At 36.7% G+C, this 26568-nt stretch overlaps 1 protein-coding gene across 5 annotated transcripts; it reads left to right on the plus strand.

Annotated features, from left to right (window-relative positions):
• The first annotated feature begins 420 nt into the window (after positions 1-420).
• LOC121602537 (patched domain-containing protein 3-like) lies at positions 421-25965 on the plus strand. 5 transcript variants are annotated; one of them, XM_041931299.1, is made up of 9 exons: positions 421-485; positions 1337-1715; positions 14504-14634; positions 15274-15419; positions 17720-17937; positions 18032-18393; positions 18501-18664; positions 22734-23072; positions 25487-25965. In XM_041931299.1, the coding sequence occupies exons 3-9, from the start codon at positions 14504-14506 to the stop codon at positions 25609-25611; spliced, it is 1485 nt and encodes a 494-aa protein (XP_041787233.1). In that variant the 5' UTR covers positions 421-485; positions 1337-1715; the 3' UTR covers positions 25612-25965. The 5 variants fall into 5 exon arrangements, with proteins under 5 accessions (XP_041787233.1, XP_041787232.1, XP_041787234.1 ...); XM_041931298.1 differs by having other exon boundaries at positions 428-1715; XM_041931300.1 differs by lacking the exons at positions 421-485; positions 1337-1715 and adding an exon at positions 9619-9762.
• The last annotated feature ends 603 nt before the right edge of the window (positions 25966-26568 follow it).

Genomic DNA, 26568 nt, shown 5'->3' on the forward strand with positions numbered 1-26568 from the left:
ACTTCGGTTATAAACTTTACATTGACAGATATTCGACACACGACTTTTTCGACTTACGCTTTACGTTGGGAATTTTTTTCGGTCCCAAATACAGTCGTATCTCGGGGGACACCTGTAATAGTTTAAAAATTTGTTTTGAACAAAACTTAAGTTCTAAAATATTTCTAACCACTGAATATTGGCACATTTTTTCTACCATCCTGACATTCGCTGCAAATCTTGGCCACGATTGAAAAGCTGTCAAATTCATGCGCATGGTTGAGCCGCTAAACGGTTTATCCGTTCCCGGATAATCGACGTTCTACGGTATCTATAATATGGTTGCGATGGTTCAAAATGAACTACGAACCCTGCTAAGTTGTGCTAAAGTCTATTAGCCATGCATCGTTGTGAGATGCGGTCTGGAAATGTTTCGAGTTTCGAATCAGCAGTTCGAGAGTGCGCACGCGTGTGCTGTGTGGTCCCCGCGTAGATCGGGTTGAAAGGTACCGTTTCCCGCGTACAAATTGTGGATTGTTATAATTCGCATTATTGAGTGAAACGTCGAGATCGATCAAGAAATACAACCAACAGTTATTCATCAAAATGATTGTTGGAAGAGAGGTTTCTGGTGCTATCTTTACACGCATATTCATGTAGAGAATTTGCAGAAGGTTGCTTAATTATTCATGCCTCAGTTTAAGTGTGCGTGATCCGTCTAGTGAACTTTCATTGATATACTTATCAAACGTCGTTCGGTTTTTCTTCGTACAGTGTTGCTGAAAATACAGCTGTGATTGTTGCAGTACATACGTCAATTGAGCTCTTGAATGTACGTTGTGTTCTCTCTGCACAGTAACTATCAGGGGTTGACTCGATTGTTTTTTATTATTATCTTGTCATTTCATTAAAATAAAATCATAGCGGCAAACGCAAGCAAGTAGGGCAAATGCACAGTGTGAAATAGTAATTTCAGCCTGATGGTTGTGTTGCGTTGTTTTTCCTGAATCCTGCTGTTTTGACAAGTGCTTAATGTACAAAAAATAAATATATTCGTGTGTGATCAACTTAAAATAATATATTGAGCTGATAAATAAAGTTTCCAAAATTGATAAATAAAGTTTCCAAACATAATGTGTGAAGTGTAATAAAAAGCTGCTACTTGTACACAGTTAAGAGCGAAGTAAAGAAAAATAAAAATCAAGTTTTAGTGCATCTCAAAAGCGGTTTGTGGAGTGTTTACTAACGTGCTGATTGGTTGTTTTAAATACATATCCTTAACATAACCATTATTACGATTCACTGAATGCTCCCGCTTAACATACTACTTTATGCGATGTTTTTTGATCGACTGTAGCGTTACAGTGCAGTTACTCGAACCTATCAAAGTGAATTTCACACATATGAACAAACGTACCGTCAAGCACGCACGATTGCTGGCACGCATCGAGCCAGCCAAGTGCTGTTGATAGGCATTGCAGGCGAGCAAGTGTAGTTGCTTCAGGTGCAAATTTTATGTCAGCTTCGGTGCAATAGTAGTTGGTTTGTGTCTTTCGCAAACTATCCATATAGTGTAGTAGTCCAACCCTTGCAGTAGCTGTGAAACGAAACGAGACGAAAGAAACGTGAAATAGCTTGTGAAAGGTGCCGTGCAACGGCACACCGACAGCACCACCAACACTGCACTTGTGCACCAATCCGAAGATCTTACCCAGGACAGTCAAAAAATAATCAAGGTAAGGGCAGAAAGTCAGACGTAAATATTTCGTTGATTTTGAGAACGGTGTTCTTATGCTTAATGAAATTTCTTTCATCTTGCTCACGACTGAGTAACATTAGTAATTAGCCCTCGCTAATTTCTTGGGACTGACTATTATGGTAATTTAATATATTCTTATACACCTGTCATATTCCTGCGAAGGTATGGTATACATATTAGACCCAGGCAATGGAATGACCGTAATGGATTTTTTTCTCCAAAGGAACCATTCTGTAGTGTTTGCCAGGTGCAATGTATTCGTATTGCCGACTATGAAATATTCGAAAGATTGTGTTAAACCCCTCCAAGAGAACCAAATAAACCAGGTACCTCTGGAAAACTTTTTCAAGATAATTCACTTTTACACCTTTGATCTCTCGACCTTCGTTCCGGGGTAACACAGGTCAGTGAGCAGAGTAGGTTCATATTCGCCCTTCCTATGTTTTTACGGTTTCGTTTCCTCATTGGGAATCTGGAAATCCTTCTACACTGACATGAATCATTATGACCTGGACCGTCAAAATGTGTGTCGTTAACAAAAGTGCAGACAGAAAACAACACCGACAGGATACGGTTGTCCACGAAACAGGGTGAGACAGAATACGGTAAAATGAAAAGCAATGTGATAAAACCTGTTAGCCCCTTTTTCGGGAACAGCAGGTTTCCCGGGAACGAATTCACTTTCTCCGTGGCTGTATAGTGTGACCCCCAAGTTTGGCCGGCGTTGTTGCCTGATGTTGCAAGCAAGAGTGAGATCATTCCTGATCGTTCCTGAAATGAGAGCTTTTAACTGATGGGTCAGGAGTACGTTAAAGGGGGCAGTTCTTGTTCATCTACATAGCATGGGATCAAGCCGATTCGATTGTGTTTCCTATTTAACATTTCTTGTACTGTCGCTATCAATAAGCGTAGCATTTTTTTCGATAATATGAAGGCTTATGGTCATGTGTGCTCAAATATAAAGATGTATCATAGACATCATATTAATGTATTCGACACACATTTCCCTGATTGAGCTTGTGGGTTCCATGACACCAATAGTTTTATCGACAAATCGTTCAAAAAACAAATCCAAAAAGACTTTTATGAAAAATTTTAATGGTTGATTTGATGTATTTTAAATATCTGCAATATGCTATAGAAAATTTTGAGTGTTTTTATCTATTAGTTTTTGTGTATATTTAAGTTATTTAATATTAAAATTGCTCTTCATATTTTTATTAAGTTTATATTTCAATTAAAATGGAAAGATCTGAAAGACAGATTAAACCTAGACTACCCCGGCTATTTTTCGCATAAGATCAAGAGAAAATGTATTATTCACAATTAATTTTAACATTTTTTTATTTCTTCTGCATTTTATCTGGAGGTTACACTGGAGGTTAAATTTAGTTAATATTTAAGACATCACCGTTTTTTCATTGCTCAGCACTGATTGTAGGACTATAATATATTTATATCTATTAGGTGCGTTCTACAATCTATATCTTTGTTAGCGAATCTTTCCCCTTGCACCAAAAACAAGCGTCAAAAAAGATCCGCTGATCTTTTTATACACCGGTCCCGTGGTACAGTCGTCAACTCGTATGACTTAATAACATGCCCGTCATGGGTTCAAGCTCCCATACGTACGACTGACTATCCTGCTATAGGTAATCAATAAGTCGCTGAAAGTCAAATCCATCAGTAGTACAGGCAGGCCTAGACCGACAGCGGTTGTTGTGCGAAAGAAGAAGAAGAAGAATTTTTCATGTTCACATACCACGAGTTGTTGTCGGATATACACACATCGTAATTTTACAAAATAAAAGAAAATACATCGTGTGAATCAGTAATTTTAGCCTAATGGTTGTAAAATACGGGTTCTTCTTGTAACAAATGCACTATATTTCAACGTTTTCAACGTTTCAACGTGGTTTTGGAAGTAATCGAAAACTTTACGTTTAAACACGAATAAACACAACTTTTCTCTCGGCAAGTCAAAAGCTTGCAAGCAAATATTCGCTGTAGGCTGCTAGACTTCCCGAATATATCTAGAAAAATTGTTTGACAGATATTCTCTAGTAGTTTATGCCGTGTGAAAACGCGGCTATTGACAGGCACAATATTTGCTTTCATGACTTTTTAAGTAACACTCAGCTCCATATGGGGTTTTGTTAAGTAGGGCGAGTTGACGATTATACCACAGGAGCTACCCTTACATTAAAGCAGATGAATAGCATGAGCCCATCAATCTGAATACATATCTAGTAACACATTAAATTATAGATTCACAGTTTGGTAAATAAACGTAGTACATCGCATAATATGATTAATAACCCATTAAATGGGAAGAGGTGTTCTCAATTTGAAAGCTTTTTTAAGGGTGCCAGCATACGCTTGAACGGCTATATTTCGTATTTGCTGACGGTGGCTCAATAACAGGAATCGGGGCCACATGAACAAACAATACCAAAACATGAGAAAATAGTGTATGCTGGTAGCTTTTATCCAGTTAGGCTGAAACATTGCGGTTTAGCGGTTCTTGCCAACTTGAATCAAGCGCTCTGTACGCTTTTATGCACTGTGAGTGTAAGCTACAAACTTAAATACGAGTAAAATTATTCGCAATCCGCAATTGTTCGCAAATAAGCAAAATATCAAGCTCCTAAACACTTATGTTGGGCCGGTCTGGTGGTACAGTCGTCAACTCGCACGACGTCACAACATCCCCGTCATGGGTTCAAGTCCCGAATAGACCGTGCCCCCATACGAAGGACTGACTATCCTGCTATGGTAACAATAAGTCACTGAAAGCCAAGCTCACTTCACTAGTGAGTAAAGGCAGGCCTTGACCGACATCGGTTGTTGTGTCAAAGAAGAAGAAGAAACACTTATGTTGCCTGAATACAAAAATGACTACTTGACAACCTGCTAAAAAGTTCCAAACTTTAATCATTTTGCGCTTGTTCCAATAGGTTCATATACCGAAGAAAGCAGCGGAATGATGAAAGAGTATGTGTTATTAATTAGAGATAACATCAAGTACCAGTAATGTCCTGTACTATTTGCTCAACGGATAAAAAATCGTACAAAAATGATTTTTAACTTCACTTTTGCATTCATATCTCATTAGTTACGCTCTACGTAAACAGATCGTTACGTGCTTATAATGTTCTTTTTCTCCCTATTTATGCCTCTTTCTCTCACACACACTATCTATGACTTTCTCTCTTTCTCTTTCTTTCTTTCTTTTTCAATGTTTCTAATTGTTAGCTGTTTTTGTGTTTTATATTTGTTTTATCGCAGTATGTATCGTATTATGTATCGTTTTTCTTTAGATCCTGGAATGTTTTAAGTTTCCATTATTTTGTTAGGTATTTAATTCTTTAACGTATGTTTGACCACATTTTGACAAAAAATTTCAAACGATGTTGCATCCAAGTAATATTTTTACTTGGCATATTTTTCATAACCTGTGCCCATAGTAGTTTATCTTTTCCATATAATTACGATTTATATTACTACTTATTACACCAACCTTCGTTGTTTCAAACCTGGATAGCATTGAATGAGATGGCAGTTAGTTACTTGCAACAGGCATTTTATACTTTGTAAAAAATGCAAATAATGAAAATCTAGTGCTACTATCCCAAGATGTAAATTGGCTGTGTATTATGGTTTAACATATAGTCGATATGATCATAAATAAGGTGTGGATGTTTTCGGTGTTTGAATGTCATTTTCAATTAAAACTTAGGGATTCAGAATGATTCCATACAAATATACAAAAAGAAAAACTTGCTTTACAACTACGCAAAATCAACTGTATACCACTGTCTAAAGTTAGCGGTACTAAACATACTTAACTGACGAAGGAAAACGGTAATGCTACTTCGTTTCAACTACAACCATTGCCAAAGACTAAAAAAATGAGAGGAACAAACATGCAAGGCGCGAGAAATCCAGTTTCAACACTTGCTATAATCAAGCACAGCACGAAATCTCCACTGAATTGCCCTCATTCCCTTATTCATTCAACCGCATGCCACCCTGGTTCAATTATCTAACAAGTGAATAGTTTTAGTTATTTATCAAAACTCTACAAAAATGTTAAACTAGCGAAATATGTTAAACTCTACAAGTTAATGTTAAACTAGCGCAATATGTGCCACATATGTAAAATGTGGGTACTGTATAGTATCTAAGGCTTTCATCAATATCGGTGACAGCGAGAATAGGGTTTACCGAGATATTTTGTGCAGTCCCTAAATTAATATTAACACGATTTTTAAAAATAGATGCGCTAAACACAAATTTCACTTAAGACGGCATAGCAAAATGAAAATTAAACTTACCAATTTGGCGTATTCAATATTTTCAACAGCTCATGATTCAAGTAATAAAGCAAGTTATGGTTGAAACGATAAATTGTAATAAAACTTAACTCTCACCCCTAACATATTTTAAAACAATATGTAAAAAATTTAAAGTAATGAAGCATAAACAGGCAATTATGCACAAAAACCGTGTTGCTAAAAATTATATTGAATAAATAGAAATTAGCGTGGATTTATTAAGACACACAGTATTTATCAAAACACGTTTCGTGAACGATAAATCATATAGCTCACATCACAAAATGACTCAAATACCCCTGTATCACTATCATAGTTTAGTTCTGCAGATGATGTTGTAAAATTGAGATTAAGAGTAAAACATGAATATAGGCCCGAATGAAAAAACTTTCAAAATGATAATTTGCTATACACCAATCCAACATTATTTATGAAACATTTCAAATCATGTAGCACAGACTTCTTTCAAAGTTTGTACTTTGTTATCAAAAATAACTCTGCTTTCATTTTTCTTTTGCTACCACAATCTATTATTTCCATCTTGTAAGTAGGTGTGTTATTATGAGCCAAGTCAAGCTGATTTCACATTAACTTTTCTGTATTGCTTTGACAGTCAAGATTGGTTTGTAGCAGTCGGTCAAACGCACGGATTTGTACGTGTGCAATAATTATGTTTCCCGAAAGAACAGATATTTAAGACTACGGATCAACCAAGCTTACAAGTTACAAAGCCAGTTGGTAAAACCTTAGCATTACTACAAATTATACATTACCAATCGCCTGAAAACACTTCCTACAAGAATATTGCTTTCATCAGTTTTGGGATTCCGGTATGGAAACTGCAGGGGTACTAACCCAGATGGAGTTTTTATCATTTCTTAGTAAGATCTTCTTTGTTTTTGTTAATTACGTGCTCAAACGTTTAACCGGAAATCTTGACACGAAAGTATTCATTCTACCTCACACCTATTTGGTCACCATTTGGCCTCTTCGGTAACAAATTGCGGAATAACGGAAACGATTGTGATAGCGGAATTTTCAATAATTAATGTAATTTCTCTCTCAGCTGGTAAATACAGCTTTGAACAGTATTTCTTACCTAATATACTACGAAAAAAAAATATAAAAAAAAATGAAAATATATTCGACGCATTATAAATTAAAATGGATATTATTAGTTATATTGTTATATATAGTTATATAAAAACTCAATAAACGAAAAATTATTATTATTATTATTATTATTATTATTATTATTATTATTATTATTATTATTATTATTATTATTATTATTATTATTATTATTATTATTATTATTATTATTATTATTATTATTATTATTATTATTATTATTATTATTATTATTATTATTATTATTATTATTATTATTATTATTATTATTATTATTATTATTATTATTATTATTGTTATTATTATTATTAAGACTTCGCGCCTTCATGGCCTACACACAACTACAACTAAAGTCTTATGAACTATAAATTACAAATGTTCTTATGATATTTGAACATTTCGGGACAACATAAGGCAAATAATCAATGGATCTTGGAGCAATAAAGGGCTCCAGCACCCTCATTGCTTCATCATTGTTCCATCAAACATGAGTTATAGAGCTCAATACAGTAAAATATCGTTTAAATTTACTACGGTTGGTCAATTTGGTTACTCAGCCTCGGTATACTAGTTTTGTTATACAACCAACAACCAGTTAGCCGAGCACCGCGTCAAGTCCCTACAACATACTTGTGCCTTTCGTACTAGTCCAGAGATCGGCAGAGCAGGGCTCGCGAGTCATGTGAGGTTATTTTCCCTTCATTAGTTTCGAATAAATGTTACGCATTTTATACTTTTTTATCGATTTGGTTCTTTATGTGGAGTTCTATATAAAATTATAGAAGCTGACATTTTCGGCCGTAAAGTTTGCCGACCGCTTTCGATATAATCTCAGCAATAAGATGAAGGAATTAAACAACGATTTTGATTAGACGAAATAAAAACTAGTGGGATATATTACCACATAATAGATACATGTAAAATTGCTTTCTATCGACAAACGATCAACGCTTGAATTAGGGGCGGTAACATGCTACAGTCGTCACCTAACCACCAAGATTCTAACAAAGGTGACACAGCGTTCTTAGGAGGATATTAAAAAAATAGGTTCAGCGCGCATTGTCAGAACAAAAAACACTATAATTCATGGAAAATTTCAAATATTCTCATTAGAAAAACATGAAGTTAATAAAAACTGGGTATTTTAAATCAGCACATAAGATATATGTTAAAAAAATCAAGAAAATTGTGATAAGGTATCTATTGACTAATTATCCGTGTTATTCGCATATATTGGCGAGGGTGGTGAGGAGCAAGGTGCTCGGATGAGCTCGGATAAACGGCGCCCCACTGTACTTAATTGTTTTCTCGATTAGAGCGATCAATGAATAATGGAGTGTTTTAAGAAACAAGCCAGCTATTGTATATGGATTTTGACAGTTGGCAGCTGAAATCATGTCAACGCTCCATACAAAACCACACGCCAAACTATCAGCCTCGATTATTTCAGCCCAAGGTCTGTGTAGGAACGAGCTCAAAAATGATTCAACATCGGTTTGACTATCTTGGATGCCATTTGGCAAGAGAAAGCCATGGAAAATCAATCAAACCCTTAAACATTTATTATTACTAGAGGCATACATACTTTTTCTGTAAAATTTTTGAATCAATTAAAATTGTTCTTACGATTACCAGACCGATTCATTATTACAGGTATTCCCTGAGATACACGGTACCTTTTAAACGCGGATTCGGAGGTACGTGGTTTTCTAAATTTGACAGTTCTTTAAGCAAATTGTACCGTTTTGACACATCAATTGTAAAATGCTAAAAATTTCCTTTTGATGGAATGTTGAAGCCCATATTAAATCGGAATCGTATAAAAAAATCATCCGCTATGAGCAAAATAAAGCAAAAATTGGTGATATTTTTGCTGAAAATCACGAGATTCGACTTATGCGGCAATTCGAGATAGGCGGTATTTTGCGGCCGTTTCGATCTTTATTAACCATACATCTCGGGGACCGTATGTATAATCATATTCAAAATATGAATCGAAAAGGTCTTTCATATCCGTATTAATACACGATGCGCAATCTCAGATTGCGCATATATTCGTTTTATCAAAATATATGTCATTTCGCGTAGCCAACCCTGAGCTATAAACGTCATTTCCATACAATTTCAGATTGCGCCAAGATTGCGCATAAATTTTCAAGATTATATGTCCGAGATATACACATTTTTTTTTGACAGATAAATATATCAAACCGATCCGTTTGACAGATAAATATATGCGCAATCTGAGATTGCGCATCGTGTATTAATACGGTATGTCAAACTACATGTAATGAACTTTTGGCTAACTGTCAAATCGTTCTACATTACGGGACCTCGTTGCTACACAGTTCTCGAAAAATATGTAAATAAATGCCGATTCGCCACAGGATCGATCAGAGTAGCTCATAGAGGGCCGTCCCGTGGTACAGCTGCGTGGTAATGAATTAAGTCTCGAAAGCCTGTATAGACCGGCATGTCCGCGTAGGACATTACGCCAAATAGAAGAAGCTCATAGAGGAATAAATTTTGTAGCTCAAGCATAAATATTTTGTCAAGGTAGGTTAAAAACTGTTTATATCGATGTTTTAAAATTAATTAAATGTATAACACACTTATTTCAAAAAGAAATATCGAAGAGAAAGATTTTCAATGCATATCTGTTTGCAAACAAATGGTGAAATCCAACATGGCGTTACTATCTAATTGTTAGAACCCGGTCGATCAATATTATTCCACTGAAAGGCTGAAATTTATGCTTGTTGGCTTGAAACATAAAATGAGGTCAATAGTGGACTAATAATGAATCATTATCACATTTTATTTTTCTTGGGGGAAGAATATCATAATTAAGCATAACACAAGCATAATCGGCTCAATGCGGGGTTCACTACATACATAAAGAAAATATGTGTATATGTTAAAACATATTTTAAAATCGCTATTTGTTTGGCAGTTTTTTTTAATAAAATGGAATTTATAAAATTGATAGTATCCAGCTTCCACTTTCTGAATATTATAAATGGTGTAATCAAATTCATTTTTGACCAAAAACTTAATAATAGAATAACGGATAACTGAAATAAATTAACGCAGACAGATGTTGGGAACCAACACATGGCGTTAAGCGGGGTTGCCTGTACTTTTAACTGTATTTTACAAATACTGGTTTCATTGAGTTGTTATGTAAATATTTTGACCTTAAAATGGTACTACTCAGAGAAAGAAGCATTGCGACTTGCTGTCTCATTACAGCAAGGTCTCGCAAGGCCTTTGGTATCGATCACTGTTATTCAACACAGAGGGCTGAACAAAACAAACACGGAGCGATCGTATCTGACTGATTCGTTTAGATTCAGTCGACAGACAGAGTATGTGCATGTAGGATTTCATTCCCCACTCACAAGATTATCAGCGGGGGGAGAGCGTGACAACCCATAGTATTTAGCGAAATTTTAATCAAAAATCCCCCCACTCCAAAAAAGGAAAAAAATCCCCCTTTGGAAGAATTCCCCACAGGATGAAAACCGCTGGTATAGTTGGTAAATTAAAGGGAACCATTGCAACTTACAGTCAACCATAGATCATCATCTAATATTAACCACATTTTCCAATCCAATGTCTTTAGTGAAGAAAAGTTTCTTTAGTAAACAGTGAGTTGATAATTTTTAACAACGATCAAACAAAAGTGAAATTAGTCATTCTAAACCCGCAGAACATAAAACTAATATTTTCATGGGAAATCCGTTTCATAGGATATCCGTCATGCATTTCATTTCAGTATTATTATACTTAAATTTGGACTTAGCAATGCATTTAGACTAATGTCTAAATTACGGTTCAATGACGGTAATCTGCGCCAAATATCAGTCTGGGAAAGACCATTTGTGATAGCGTCAGCGTGTCAACTACAGCGAACTACTTGTAAAGAAAAGAGAGAAAACTCGCAAACAACATTATTATTGTTGCTGATAGCAAAATTTTTGGGTTCGTAAGTTACAACAAGTGGTATGATCATGTCTAATGGGAAGAGACGGAACAATTTAAGATGAAGAGACAGACCGAATATAACGATCGACAACAAAAAAATCCACGTTGGTCTGATAGCAGTCATCTGAAAATAGTGCAAGGTTAATTATGTGAAAACTCATAAATTTGAACACTGTAAAGTTTTATTGCTTTTATTGTTCATGCAGCTCACACTTTTCTTTTGTAAAATATATTCATATTCGCTTTCACGGTTCATGAAAGACCTTAACACTACCTGCAAAGATTTATTCAAACATCTTTACTCTTTATAATAAGGCATTTATTTCACTCCGTGAGAGTTAACTTCATACAGGTTGATCGCCAAAAAGGGGAAACATCTTCACCCCATTAAAACTTAATCTAGAGCCGTGGTTTCGGACGTACTCGAGTAATGGAAAAATTGGAACAAACTATTTGACGTAGACTGTCTTGTCATTAAAAATGAGTTAACACATACTTAAAGCTTATGCCGAAATTTCTATGCAGATCATCGATCAAAATTTCTTTGGCAGACGTTTAAACTAAGCACATTCCGTCCGGTGAAACTGCTAATGAACTCGTCCATGTTAGGCATGCGATGGGTTCATTGAGCGTCTAATGAACTAAGGCATAATTCTTACGATTAGGAACCAGAATATAAATACAAATATATGTAAGCATTTATGTATCTTTAATACATATTTATTCATTTATTGTTTTCCTTTTTTTCATTCTTATTAAAAATAAACTTATTGGTTAGAATAAGGTGTTTTTTATCTCCTCTTCTCGATTTCATAGTACCCGGTATAGACTGTTCCGATACCTCTCGACTCATTGAGAATATTTAAAAATAGGTCAGACATCTTATGTATACAAAATTTTTTGACTTACCCTTTGTAATGAAAAATGACAACTCACAAATAACACTGATATTGTTGCTAATAGTAATCTTACTGGCATGAACCATTTTAAAGTGACGTAAACAAATTGGTGAATTGCATTCATACACTTCATTTGAATAGCTGTGATGTTACACTGAAAAATCGTTGCGGAAAACCAATTTAAAAAATATATTGTGAGGTGCCAGTTATGTTCGATCTGCGATACATTATGTAATTATTTAAGTACTGCCACTTTATTGTTACTCATTTTTAAAGATGAATTAATTGTTATGTTATATTTCAGAACTTTTATTTAAAAAATATATGATATGCAAAACGAAATCCCAGATGGTAATGTTGAAAAAGTTATCAAGAAAATTTAGGATAAGACAGCAGGAAATAGCTTTGAAAGAAGAGTGATAGATACAAACTATTGCAATAGAAAATAACAAAAATATAACAGGCAAAACAGACATCAAGCTTACCAAAAAAAGGGGCTTTTCGGTAAAGGTTACTAGGCAGGGTCACGAAAGGCCGGTAATAACCAACGCAGCAGTAAAAACTAATGCGAGAGAAACCAGCTCAATTTTTTAAATCTCCGCCGAAATAAGTAAACGAAAGTTGGAATGGGTCTGAAATAAAGCTCTTTTAATATAAATTATTACCAGTCGTAACAATAGTTCATATAAAAACACTGTACATCGCTTCAACTAATATTTCTTGCCTCTATAAAATGATACGTTCAGTCTGGAGAAAAAAGATATCACTCGCGTTGTAAACGTATAAGAGATACTAAAATATTCAACATTTTCCAATTTTAAGATCACTAAACTGACCAACTTACAAACACATCTGCTAGTCTCGCTTCCTTTCTCTCGATCGCCACGGATTGTCGACCTCTGCGAGCCGATTGCTACGTCTTACATAGCAAGCAAACTTGTTTATGTTGGAAGACATTCAACGCAAAAAATGCCTATCGATTTCCTGTCTAGTTGATAGAAAGTGAAACAGATATGTTGATCCGGACACTTTCAGCTTCCAGAAACCTTAAGCTTGAAACTCCACAATGCTGTCATTACCAATGTTCAATGTCGGATAAAAATCGGTTCATAATTATCATTAGACTTTCTCGGATAACAATATCATACATGCGCTCACTTAGGTACAAACTTCTCACCTCAGCAATATCAAAACGGATGTTTTAATCATGTTCGTCCGTTGGTCGCACATAATTAAAGTAACTTACATTACACTCAGATCAGTCACATGACATTAAGCTTTCCCGTTAGATTATCATCAAGCAAAGTGGGTCAATGTCGGATGTGCTATGTTTTTTTTTTTGCGTGATTGTGTGCACTATTGTTTGCTACCCAGTGGTTTGGGTAACTTTATGCCATACTGCGCAATGTCAGACTATTTAGAGCTCAGGAGTAATGTAATTATGTTTTTATTATCAAAAAAAGAAGACTTGGGTTGACAAATTAAATGAGTTTAATGTTGATTGCAGAAAACATGCAGACTAATTAAACCAACAAGACTGTTTGTATAGCTGCCTTCAGATTCCATATCTTGAAACGTATGGACACATCATTTAGTTCGTTGAAGTGCTTGCAGTTCATAAAAATTGTATAAAAATGACGCGTATTTAGAAATATTGAGTGACAATGGCACATTATCGATGGGTTTTGACACATTCACAAAACATATTTTGAAAACATATCAACATAAACTTATTGTTTGTTGACTATTGTTTAGTTGAACATGTGATAACTTCTACGTTTGTTAATCACTTCTTTGCTTCGTAGCTCATTGAAAAACAGGAGGTCAAAGCAAGCATTCATGATCTCAATAACCTTATCTTGCAGTACCAGCGGTCGACCATGGCCCTAACATAACTATTCAAATCGTGCAAATAGTGGGAAATTAACTTGGTTGAGATTTTCCCTTTCGTTTGCAGTCAAAGAACTTCGGCATGGTCGGTACAAAGCATACCATGGAAATGGAAAGTTTGGTTTCGTTGTGCAGTTAGGGCGTTTACGTTGTACAATTAACAGTAGAGGTATACGCTCGGTATAATCAAATGAGAAAATCATACCTTTTCACAATGTTTATGTTCGTCCAGTATTTCAACATACACGCAGACCAACTTCGCTTTAGGGTACTTTCAATGTGGAGTACGCTCATTTTGTTCCACCATACTTTGCTTGGACAAGTTAGCTTGCTTTGGTTAAGAGTGTAAAAACGTATCCACGTTTACCGATTGTTTGACTGGGTGCGTGCGCGTCACGTCTTTAATGCATCATTAGCTGAAAAGATTGATGAGTTCGATTACCCTTTTCACTTCATTTGTTTTTATGTGTACCCATGTATTGAGTCTCTCTTTTACTTTAATGTAATTTTCTCTCTTACAGATGACTTGCGGCATTTCTTGTGTGGACAATGCGTTAAACAAATCCTTCTTTAAGCTGGGTCTCTTCATCGGAAGGCATCCGGGCTACTTTCTTATAGTACCTGTTTTACTAGCTCTTCTGTGTATGACTGGGTAAGTAGATGTAGTTATAATCGGCAAATTATTTCTGCATGGCCACACATTCCACATTACAAAATAAAACAATAATTTGATAACCATTTTAATGAAAATATTATTTTATCAAATAGGTAGATATCATGTGATTAAACGATTTAAATCTAATTCGTTTTTTAACAATTTTTGATACGTCAAATTTTTAAAGCTTGGGCAAAAGATGAAACAACTGAAACACACAAAAAGTGAAATGTTATACTTACTGATGTACTAAATTTATATATATATCAAATGGAAGTAAAGTAATTTTACGCAGTTTACAAGATTGTTAGCAAAGGCTTTTCTTTTTTTTTCTTTTGGCTACACCTTATTCCGAAAAAAAGTTGCAATATAACTAGCCCCTCAATAGAACAGAAAATTATTGCAACTAACACCACTATTACTTTAAGGATGATTATCTTTATCTAACTTTAACGTCTAGTTTTATGGTGCATGATTTAACAAATTTTATTTCTTAGTTAGTTTACTAAGGCGCTAGGTTACGGCCAAACTTAAACACTATCGTTAGAATGTGACGCATATTTTCTTATATTCTCTGTTCTTCTATTCTGCATTTGTTTACCGATATTTGTCTCTTGTTCGCTTCATGGATTCCAGCTTTCAACAAATAAAATACGAAATCGATCCAGAATATTTGTTCTCACCAGTCCGAGGGGAGGGCAAATCAGAACGTGCCATCGTTGAAAGCTACTTCAAGGTCAACTATACGCACCGTTTCAACGTTGGAAGAATTACTCGCCCGGGTAAGGATGAAAACAAGTGCAGTTATAATATCGGTAGGAAACTTAGTAGCATGCAAGGCAATTATACCGGTTTTGCATGCTGTCCTTTGAGTCAGTTCTACTTTTCAGTATATGATTGTCAGTGCCGCTAGGTCATATCTTGACTACTTTCATTTCCAACCAACCGACTCTAACTAACGGGCATGTTAAAACTGGCTTTAGTTTGTTCCTATCAAGGGATGGAGCAGTTTCGTCAACTAGTATTTCTGCGATGAACACTTTGGTGGGCTGATTGCAAGTAATATGGACCGTAATATGGATTCAAATAATTTCGAATTTGTCCTAGATTACTTTACACGATATCCTATATATTATGTTTTAAGTATGTTTCAGTGATGATGAAAAAGTTTTTTTTTATCTCTTAAACATGATAGGGCGATTAATAACATTGTATCAATAAGTAGTCGGTTGCTGCTTGATCTGTAAGGGCGAGATACAAAAAAATCCTGTATAAAATAAGCTTAGCAATCAGCTCTAAAGACGTGTAAATTCTTACATGGCGGGTGAGTTCGATTCCCATCCGTCATCCAATAGCAAACACTACAAATTAAGTTGCGTTGTCATGAAAAGTCTTTATAAGTAAACCATTATATGTGATGGCTAGTATGCCCGCAGTAGGTCGTAACGCCAAGTAGTAGAATAATGAATCGGGGTTCGTCGCTTTAATTTTTAGCGACAAAGTCATTTGTTTTGTTGGGTCGGGAAATGTAAAAGGCGAAAAAGTCGTTTGAATATTAATTGTAAAGCATACAGCTTTTGTTTATTTGTGTAGATACAAAATTCTAGATTGTATTTGTTGCTCGATATTGCACGATGGTAAAATCATATCAACGTTCATAATATTTAAAATCGTTTTGAATTTCCATTCTCACAAAAAATGCACATTTCTCAAAAGAACTCGGCATTGTTCATGATCGTTGCTGAGATTGTTAGAATCAAAAATTATTCGCACATACTGCACGTGTTGGCACTGATGAATGTGATGATGAATGACGTAAATAGGAAAACTGTAAATCATTATTCATCCCTACGATAACTCCCACAGGTGTTTTTGTTTTGTTCGATCCGCTAGGCGTTTTGTCTCAGTAGCTCACAGAAAGCAACGATACGCTACATCTCCTTTGCAGTGAGGAGATACTAGCATTGTTTTACAACCGAGAGCAATTATTGTAGATCAAATTTAGTATCAGTTTTTGCATGGATGAAGTCACGTGTAAATTTGATAGTGCATCGGACAATACACAAATAGAACCGGCAAGTTATTTCAGATTATGAACACATGCACTAATCGCTGTGATAAGTTTTTTGATTATCATGAGTATCAGGTTTAAAGACATTTTGGTCAGCAGGCAAGTAATTCAGCTACGCATTCCACATAACATTTTTGCAATAAAAAAAATTTAGATACTTTATAATGTATCTGAATGGTCAAAAAGGAGTTTCTATACTTCTGATAAAACATTAGTTTTATTTTGTAATGACAATAATTTTAACCAAGTGATGATATCTTTGATTCATGATTTAAGACTAGCAGGAAAACAGTTTAGAATAAAATAGCAAATGCCGAAGATATCAAATTTTATTTAAACAACTTTGAACAAAGTCGTGCAAGTATAGTGGTACAATTTTATTTGACGTTTAGTATTATTTTTCTTTTGCTGTAATACTATTACTATAACTTTAGTAATTGTTCTAGAGGTAAAGTTTAACAAGATAAGAAGTAATTAGTAGTAGACCAATGGACTTGCGCGTGTTGCTGAAATATGTAGATTCCTTTATAGATACCGATGATCGATTAGTAAACCAGGACACTGAGGCAAGGAGTATATAAGCTCTCTTCTATGATCGATTTTTTCAGTCAATCTATTATATGCTTACTTGCTCTAACAAAAGACTACATGCATATCAATGTACAAAAGGCAGTATTCATAGGCTAGCCTGTTTGGCTGATCGTAGTATGTGAAACTCATTCGATAAACAAGGTTCCACGACCATACAAAACGAGGTGAAAAAAGCACAATATTATACAATCGAAACGGAAACGGAATCGAAAATGTCTTTCTCAATATTACAACGTGATACAACTTTTGCATTCCGTGCAGGCAAAACAAAAAGCAATCAAATTTTACCCTTGGGGAAGGAAATTGGGAATTTAAAGCTAGTCACAAAACCTTGCTTCAAATGTCAAAATAGAGCAGAACATTGTCATTACAGCTAGTCTCATGCTGATATTCGTTCATTCATTTTACCTTTCCCTGTAGGGAGGTTCGGTCGAGTAATTGTCATTTCGAAGGACGAACACAACAAAAATCTCTTACGAAGCGAAGTTTGGCAGGAGTTACGACTGCTGGATGGAATTATACAGAATGCTACTGTGCAGTACGACGGTGAATCATTCACGTACCGTGAAGCTTGTGCTCGTTGGGAAAATGAATGCTTTACGAACGATATACTAAACTTGGACAAAATAATCGATGAGGTAAGATGCATGTTCTACATTTGAACCAAGAACACAACAAAAAGTGACAAACAATAATCATGCATCAATAAATAATATCTTCTTTTTTTAACAGGTAGAAACTGGCGATCTAAATCTAACTTTCCCAGTAATGTTCAACCCCGTGACGTGGGATGCTCACGTCTTTCCAGTATTCTTCGGTGGAACGCAGGTATCAGAAGACAATCTGATCGTTTCAGTGCCATCATTGCAGTTGGTGTACTTTGTTACGGCCGACTCCAAACGACAGGATGCTCGAGGAGCGGCCTGGGAAGAAGCGTTTCTGGAGGCTGTTGGTTATGCCGAAGACCATGGAGTCTTCAAATACATTTCTGTTGCACGTTTCGCATCACGCACTCTGGATCACGAGCTAGAGAGAAATACGCGAACAGTGGTTCCGTACTTTAGCTCTACTTTCGTCTTGATGATAGCTTTCAGGTAAGGAAGATCGACATTTTTGTAGTAATAAAGTAGCCATCTGTGAAGATGCAATTTTCAATATTTTTATTGATTATTTCGTAACTTGTTTCACTTTTAACCAACAGTGTTGTGACCTGCATGATGGGCGACGTAGTGCGATCCAAACCGTGGCTCGGACTGATGGGTAACGTATCAGCTGTGATGGCAACGTCTGCCGCCTTCGGTTTGGCCATGTATCTGGGCATTGAGTTCATCGGAATCAATTTGGCGGCACCGTTTCTTATGATTGGTAAGTCTTGCTACATTCCTCTAATTGCACCGCCGTGTAGCGTACGGAGGAACAATTGTCTGTCCGAAATCGTAACCCATTCACGCATCATGTATGCGAAGAGTACAGCTAGCTTGAACGACTCGGTTAACAGTCCCCGTTTGATGGCGTTTCTCTAACACCCGATGGCAGTTAATATAATTCGCTCGTAATTGATGCCATATGATGTAAGAAAGACAAAATATACAGGCTACTTTTGTATCAGCTATAGAATTCAGTTGACAGTCAGTGCAATACATATTTCTGACGGTTATATGAGATAATATTATCAAATTTGCTCAATCAACCCACACCACGAAAACTAGCTCTATTCAATTATTGATTGGTATTCGTGCAAAACGTTACTCATCGTTCAGCTGTACTTAATGTCATTATGGCATTACGACCATGAGTACTACCAATAGCATCATCTGCAGGGCGACATTGGGTCGGCTATAAAAACCTTCCTCCAAACAATGTCACCTCAAACGGTCAAACTTTTCTCTCTGTCATGCTTACAATGCTCATCAATATAAGGCGCGCTGTGCCGTGATCATGAGACAACAACACAGTAATTCTCATAGCATATGACTAGAATACTAATTACCGTTTAAGTAGGCAAGTAACCTATTACAAGGTGCATCATACTAACCATTCATGGTTAGTTGTTTGGGTATCAATACAAACAAAGCGTGGTCGTCGAAATGATTATTCTTCACTAGCAGGTGACTGTTCTTTTAGACGATAAAACCGTACGTTTGCTTGTATAACTATACATATAACATAAATTTTTAATTTTGTTTAATATTGTTCGGCCCAAACTTTTCACTATGTTTACGAAACATACTCTCGTTTTGATTGTGGAAACAACTCCATTTCCTACATCAATTCGATATTATTGTTATCATTAATTGTTTCTGGTAGTAAAACCATTACTCATCCTTCCTGGTTCACTATACTATGGTCCAATATTGCGTTATGATCTTAGATTAGGTAACAATCCTCTCATAACGATCAGATTTTCACGCGTAGCAATTCATATCAATCTAATTTTTTTTTTTTTATTTTGCTATCAGACGTTTGTTGCGCCGCGTGCCGGAAACTGTCCGGAAGCTATTTTGTTTTTTTCTTTTCTGTTACTTTTATGCGCTTTTCTGCTTTCTTTTCTCTATCATGCACGAGACAAACGCAAACAGTACCCGTTTTATAAATACTCACTATTACCGTAATACCCTGTTTTGTCTGTACCGATCATTTTTCAATTGTTTGCTCATCTTGCGCATGCAATGATATCTCAATACATTACGAACACCTCTGTATATACATACATACATACATACACACGTATAGACGTACACATACGAAAAATAAAAGCTTCGTAAAAAAGCATGGAAGAGTGAAATGAACCAAAAAGAAATCAACCAACCAGCATGCCAATTAAACATGTGAGGAAAAACTCCCATTTCGATAGGGTGCTCACGAGATACATAGCACACAATGTCAGTTACATAACTTATTACCACTTGAGAAAAGAAATACGTATACAATTACCAAACTCTATGGTATTTGCCAATGATGCCGAAAGATAAGTGCCAGTGAGCAGTGTAAGACGAAAAGAAACACTGCCAGGCGCTTGAAAGGCTCTCGTTGCGAACAGTGAGTGCGAGCGTATGAGAGAGTTCAACAATCAACATGACCGATGCACTCAATTGCCGGCAATTTACGGTCACCGAAGGTGCGCCGCAAACTATGAATGCAAGCATAAGTGCATTTACGAGCTACCTCCATTGACTGGGGGTCCTGCTGGCGGGATGGTTTTTTGTAATGTAATGTACAAATAGATCACCATTTCTGGTCCAAGTGTGGTGTCTGATTTGGAACTGGTGAAGTCTTTTCGTGTACAATATAATAACATAAACTTGCTAATGTGCAACGAATAAAAACACAATCGAACCTATTGTTCGTGCTTAATGTGCGAATCTATTCAAATACACCCGTCGTATTTGTAATCTTCCCGGCAATAACACTTTATGTACAAACAAATATGTGGACCAAGAACTTCAAAATCGTCTACGCACTAACCAATGCAACATCAAAACATGTATTAAACAGTTTGACAACGCTACACTGTACTTCTTGGCAGTATCATATTTGGGTCGTAAAATTGCAAAGATTAATGAAACTTACTTCACTATGCCTCTTTACAATCAATGTTAATATCATAAAGTTACAGCCCAGATAATCACAACACCCTTTTGGCTGATACTGATGCCTAACAGACGCGTACTGTGCTGACGCCTATCTTTTGTTGCAATTGGTAGTGAATGATGTTCCAATTGTGGCAAAGGGTTGTTGCCGCTTATATGCTCATGATCACCGCAATCTCAGGAGCTTTCTTAACACAACATGCTCTATGGTACTAGAAGCCAAATTTGCCACAATGAAATTGGATGCCGTCCGTCGTTGTGGTTATTGTTTGATAAATTGTTGCGCATATTTGCAAGCCCAATCTAGGTCACAGAAGGTGTCCTTGTGGCTGTGGGGTCCTTCTGCTGTACTGAATAGAGGAAACTGTTAGTTGCGTGGTAAATAGACAATAGGATTCTTCACTTATCACATCAAAATGTTTCACGTGTGTGTAAATAGTGTAAATGAAGTTACTTTGAAACAATTGAGGCGAAACCAGAAATGGTGCTAAAGATAGTACAAATTCATACAAGGTCGACTTGCATCTGTGCAATATGTGCGCACAAAATTGAAGCTTAATTAACAAAACCTTCAAGCGCTTGAAGAAGCATGCAGTGCATTCTTAACGAAAGACTGGCTTACTACACACCATTTGAACGATAACAACACTGTTTCTAACCCTAAGGTTGTGGAAGTTGTTCCACCACACATCCACATTTAAATTAACGATAATTTTAGCTTCATGGGTTACACATCAGGGTCTGATTAGCTTTGTAACCCGGATGCAATTCCAACGAAGGATGCATTGAAGGGCAAATAACTGAATGTAAATCGTACTCTTTGTTTACATTCTTACTGTTGAGTATAACACATTAACAATATTGTTGTAAGATGTTCATTCCGAATATTAAAAATAACAGACTATTCAGTGGATATGTTATTAAATATTAAAAATGGCATTTATGTAGGCAAATTAATTAATAAACCATTCGGTCAAATTTATGCTTAGAGTGGTGCTAAAACAAACATAATTAGTCATCTTATGACAATCGCCGCCGCCAATAAATTATCCTCACTCAAGTACTCGAGAGAACCAGAGGTAGCAATTATTTGGTGTCGTTCGAGTATCTGTGGAAATATGCTATCCTATGATGGCCACATAGCATACTAAGCCAATTTTAGCTCAAATCCCATAGATCCGCCTCACTTACCACATGATTTATCTGTCGCAAATTTTAGCCGTGGGTAAACAATTAGACATATGTGGAACGGTAAACGCCACTGGTCGTACGAATGACGAAATTACGAGTAGCCTTGTGCTAAGGCAACATTGATTAGTTTGCACCCTACATGATAAGAAGTTAATTTGGTGCTGTTGCACTGATGCCTACAGATAGAAACTTCAGTTTTACAGCACCATTCAAAGTGTATTTCATGAGTGGGATCGATTTTTGGCAGGTAGATCGGTATCGATCGTCCACTTCTGGACCTCAATAGTTGTGTGCCTACCACTACCTTGTAGATACAGCTGACACCATCACACGTGTGAGTAAATGATTATGTAATTGCATACGTACGGCTGGTCGGGGGTAGAGGAGTGCTGTGCATACTGTGTGGGTTGCAATTATCCAGCCTGCACCCTCACGGTTATTCGTGTTCACTACATGTACTTCATTTGTGTGTGAGTGTATTACAGTTTTTTTTATCAGACGTATTGTTAACTAGATTTTTTTATAAACTAATATTATATGTTACTGATATGGATCGACATTCATGAATATTTGTCATGAATAAATTCATATTACATCGATAAGAACCAACACTTCCAATTTTACAATATATATCAATTATTTCTTCATTTTAGGTATCGGAATAGATGACACGTTCGTTATGTTGGCCGCCTGGCGACGTACGTCCGTAAAGTTATCTGTCCCAGAACGCATGGGTCACATGATGTCGGAAGCAGCCGTCTCTATCACTATCACATCGTTGACCGACATGATCTCCTTCTGGATTGGCATCCTCAGCCCCTTTCCATCGGTTCAAATTTTCTGTGCGTATAGCGGATTTGCCGTGTGCTTTACCTACCTTTGGCATGTTACGTTCTTCGCCGGCTGTATGGCCGTATCGGGACACTGCGAGTTCAAAAATCTGCATGCCATCTTCGGATACAAGGTTCTGCCGGAATCGGTTGCTATAAAAGGTAGGTAGACCCTTTGCCGTAAACGTATCGTAAACGTTTCATCATAGCCGTTATCTACTGCATACCGTACTACTCATTTACCGGTAAACGTTGAATGAGGTGTAAAATAATGCCAACATACGTGTTGAATCAAACTCAATGAAAGTTGTTGTAGCATAAATCAATGTGTAATATCCCTCCTTTCCTCTTAAATAATGATCTTTACGTGGTTTTTCGTCGAGCAGTTCGGACGATAACACTCACGTCGGAGGATCATGGTATACGATAGTCTGACTTACATTTTTCTCTACCATCTACGCACTTACGCTTATCTTTCTTACTACACTATCACTGTTAACACTAATACTAATAACAATACCAATACTTGTTACCTGTAAACAATTATGTAGCAAATAGTTTTGCTATCTATACACTTTGTTGGAAATGATACGTAACACTTAATATGGCAGAATTCATTCTCTAGCGCTATTAGCCAATGCTTTGCGAGAATCGTTAACCAATTGACGCCTGATGCATTATCAGAGAGAAATAACCCTCTCCGAAACCATTTCCTTAGGTCAACTCTATACGACCTGGCTGGTAAAATTCAGCGGTGTGTACATCCCACGTTCCTCGTTGAGAAATTACTTGCCATTATTCCAAGTTTTATCGTTGGCACGCAAATATACACGCGACCGCGGAGATCGACAGATTAGCCTGCAATACGCTGTGCCGATTAAAACCTCGAGAACGTGCCTTCTGATCTGATTGTGAAGTTACTCTTTTTGCAGTACTTTTTTTCAATCTCGTATTACAGCAATGCTTACAGTGTTCATATTTCATTTCAATAATTTCAGAACATTCAGCATTGAATTTCTTATACATAGCATGTACCCTGCTGTACGTATATGTACGTATTTCAATAATATATTTGGCTGCCTTTTACGATTTAAATCCTTCCAATATATTAGCCTGACCTGACGATCACGAACCTTCCTAAGAATTAGAGCACAATTTCTTGAAGCCCTGCATCACTTCCGTATGTGTTGTACGTGCACCAGCCAAGAAATGAAATGTGTGCATTCGATATCGATTGAACCATGAGACGACCATGTTAGTTTTCTCACACGTTGCTGTTCACTTTACTGCTAGAAAGTTTATCCAGCTTCGCGTTGCTGTATTGACCGCACCGTGCACATGCACTGGCCGCCAGTGCACCAGATTTCTAACGGTAAATAACCGGCACGGGACCGGTCGAGTCTTTCATCGAATAGAACCGACACAGCGAGTGCCTGCTACCTTCAACGGTACAGCGAACGGTGGACAAGAACAGTTTTTCGAAAAATCTGCTAAGCCCACGCAAAATTTCTTTTTATCAATCTATTCCATAACAATTTATGGTCTACCGGGGCCGACTTGTTTTTTTTTTCTCTTTTATTTCTATCGACCTTCACTGTTTGGACCAAATGCATTCCAAACAATGAATCAATCCTCAATGGCCATTTATGCTCTTCGGTCGTGCCTACCGGTGCCGGAGGCAGTTTTAAACGATCGCCTTGAAAGACAGCCAGCACCTACGAGCTGCTACCCGGGTTCCTGGATATTAAGTGGGGGAGTTATTGAGGAGTACCAGCAAAGCATTAGAATTAACGAGAGGCATAACGAAGCGTCGACGTCGTACGGGAGGCGGTAACGATCGCGCGACGAGTTCTATTAGACAACCGTGTCTAGATCAATTAGATGACTGGTTAATGATCCGATCTGGGTACGGACTGGATAACGAGCGCCGGGAAGTGACGGTTGAAAGCGTGATAAGCATCTCGTGGAAGAAAGCGTCCCACATATTTTCTAAACACCACCTAAGGAGCTGCTCGGTTTCTTTTGAAGCCAAGATTTGACTGCCAACTGCCACTGTACCTCGGCTTTGGTTGATGCTTTCGGTGGATGCAAACCGCTTTTATTTAGGTATGCTGAAGCTGGATTAATCTAGAAACTATCATGGTGGTTCCATGCATTGCCTAACCTTCTTCAGAAAGCCTAGTAGCGTTGTATGTGGTTGACGCAATGCACTACTTTGAAGTGAAGCGTCTGATAACATGCAACCATTTACCGTTTGACCATCGATGGGCGTGGTTTTTATTATGTATGTACAATCGTCGGATTCGATAAAAGGTATTGCTTGTTGATGAGAGCATTTAGTATTAAGTGTGTTACTGTTTCGTTTTTCTATGTTACAAAGATGGTATGCAGTTTTCTCTTTTCCTGCTGCTTAGTAATAGACGGGATAACAGTTACATAGTGAATAACTATATCAGCGCAATCTAAAATTTCAACTGATTTTATGTCCACAAAATTAGATTAGGTGTTCAAAGAAAAATTTTGATGTACATTCTTTCATAAACTTTTCATGTTCAACTTTTCAATCATATCTATAGGCTGTGGTAGACACTCAACATATCCTCAAGCACTGACCAGCAGATTATCGACATTACCAATCGCAGTATACCCCGTTTTCCCAAGGAAAAACCCCGAATGTAATTGTAAAAGTGAAGAAAGTTGAATAGTACGTCATAGTTTTGCTCTCCCTGCTTCAAGTTAAGGTCCGAAAAACAATTTGATCTTTTGACTGTAGTGCGCAGTTTTTGAGGTCGCGGTTATGCAACAGCTTTCAGCTCAATTCATTTTTGACAGCAAAGGAGAGGCAGGCTGGTCGATTCCTTTCGTACGATGCATATCGAACTGATTGCCCAATAGGAAATTCCCAAGAAACGACCGCCAAATCATCACCGGCCTCGGAACAAACTTCATCAAGTGAGTCTGTATGTGAGGAGCATTCAATTAAGTCCTACCATACTCTGACCGAATCAAGGTTCGCCTAAGAATTGCTTTACTTCAAGAAAGACCTTGTACGTGAGAAGGGAAAATAAAATTGAAAATTGTCTGTAACTAATTTGCTGATCTATTTAACAAAAAACGTCATCAATTCACAGCAAAGGTATCTTAATGCTAACGAGAGCATCATAATTTACATGTAAGTTTTATTGCATTTTGCATCTTTTTAAAATGTTGATTAATAAACCAAAAAAGCCTTTGCAAAACATTTTCTTTATACGAGATTTTTATACGATATATATACTTCAAAAATGAAATATCGATTGATTGATTTTATCAGTACTGATACGAGCAAGTGTATGCAACAAATAGACGTGAAAATCCATACTCATTACATGCGCAATGAAAGATCAACCATCCTTGTTTACAAGTTTTCCTCGAACGTCGATCAAAAGTAAGCTATAAGAGAAATCCAATAAATTTGAATTGTTTATAAACACCACACGATAGGGATCCTTCACCTTCATAAGCCCACGTTCCGTTAGGTGGACAGGAGGAAGGGATGTTCGTGTAGGTTACGAGCTTGAAAAATGTGAAAATATTGTGGCGATGCTCGTGCACTCCACTGCCCTCGTTTTCACGCCACAGTTCGCTGTCCGCTCGCCACGGATCGATGATCGAATCG

This window comes from Anopheles merus, unplaced genomic scaffold, assembly GCF_017562075.2.
Source record: "Anopheles merus strain MAF unplaced genomic scaffold, AmerM5.1 LNR4000499, whole genome shotgun sequence".
In the NCBI taxonomy this organism is placed as follows: domain Eukaryota; kingdom Metazoa; phylum Arthropoda; class Insecta; order Diptera; family Culicidae; genus Anopheles; species Anopheles merus.

What these genes read in the sequence shown, in the direction of transcription:
- LOC121602537 (XM_041931299.1), top strand. Translation starts at nt 14,504, where the DNA reads ATGACTTGCGGCATTTCTTGTGTGGACAATGCGTTAAACAAATCCTTC. An exon ending in GTCTTGATGATAGCTTTCAG is followed by an intron (nt 18,394 to 18,500) that starts GTAAGGAAGATC and finishes TTTAACCAACAG; the next exon opens with TGTTGTGACCTGCATGATGG. An exon ending in GGCACCGTTTCTTATGATTG is followed by an intron (nt 18,665 to 22,733) that starts GTAAGTCTTGCT and finishes TCTTCATTTTAG; the next exon opens with GTATCGGAATAGATGACACG.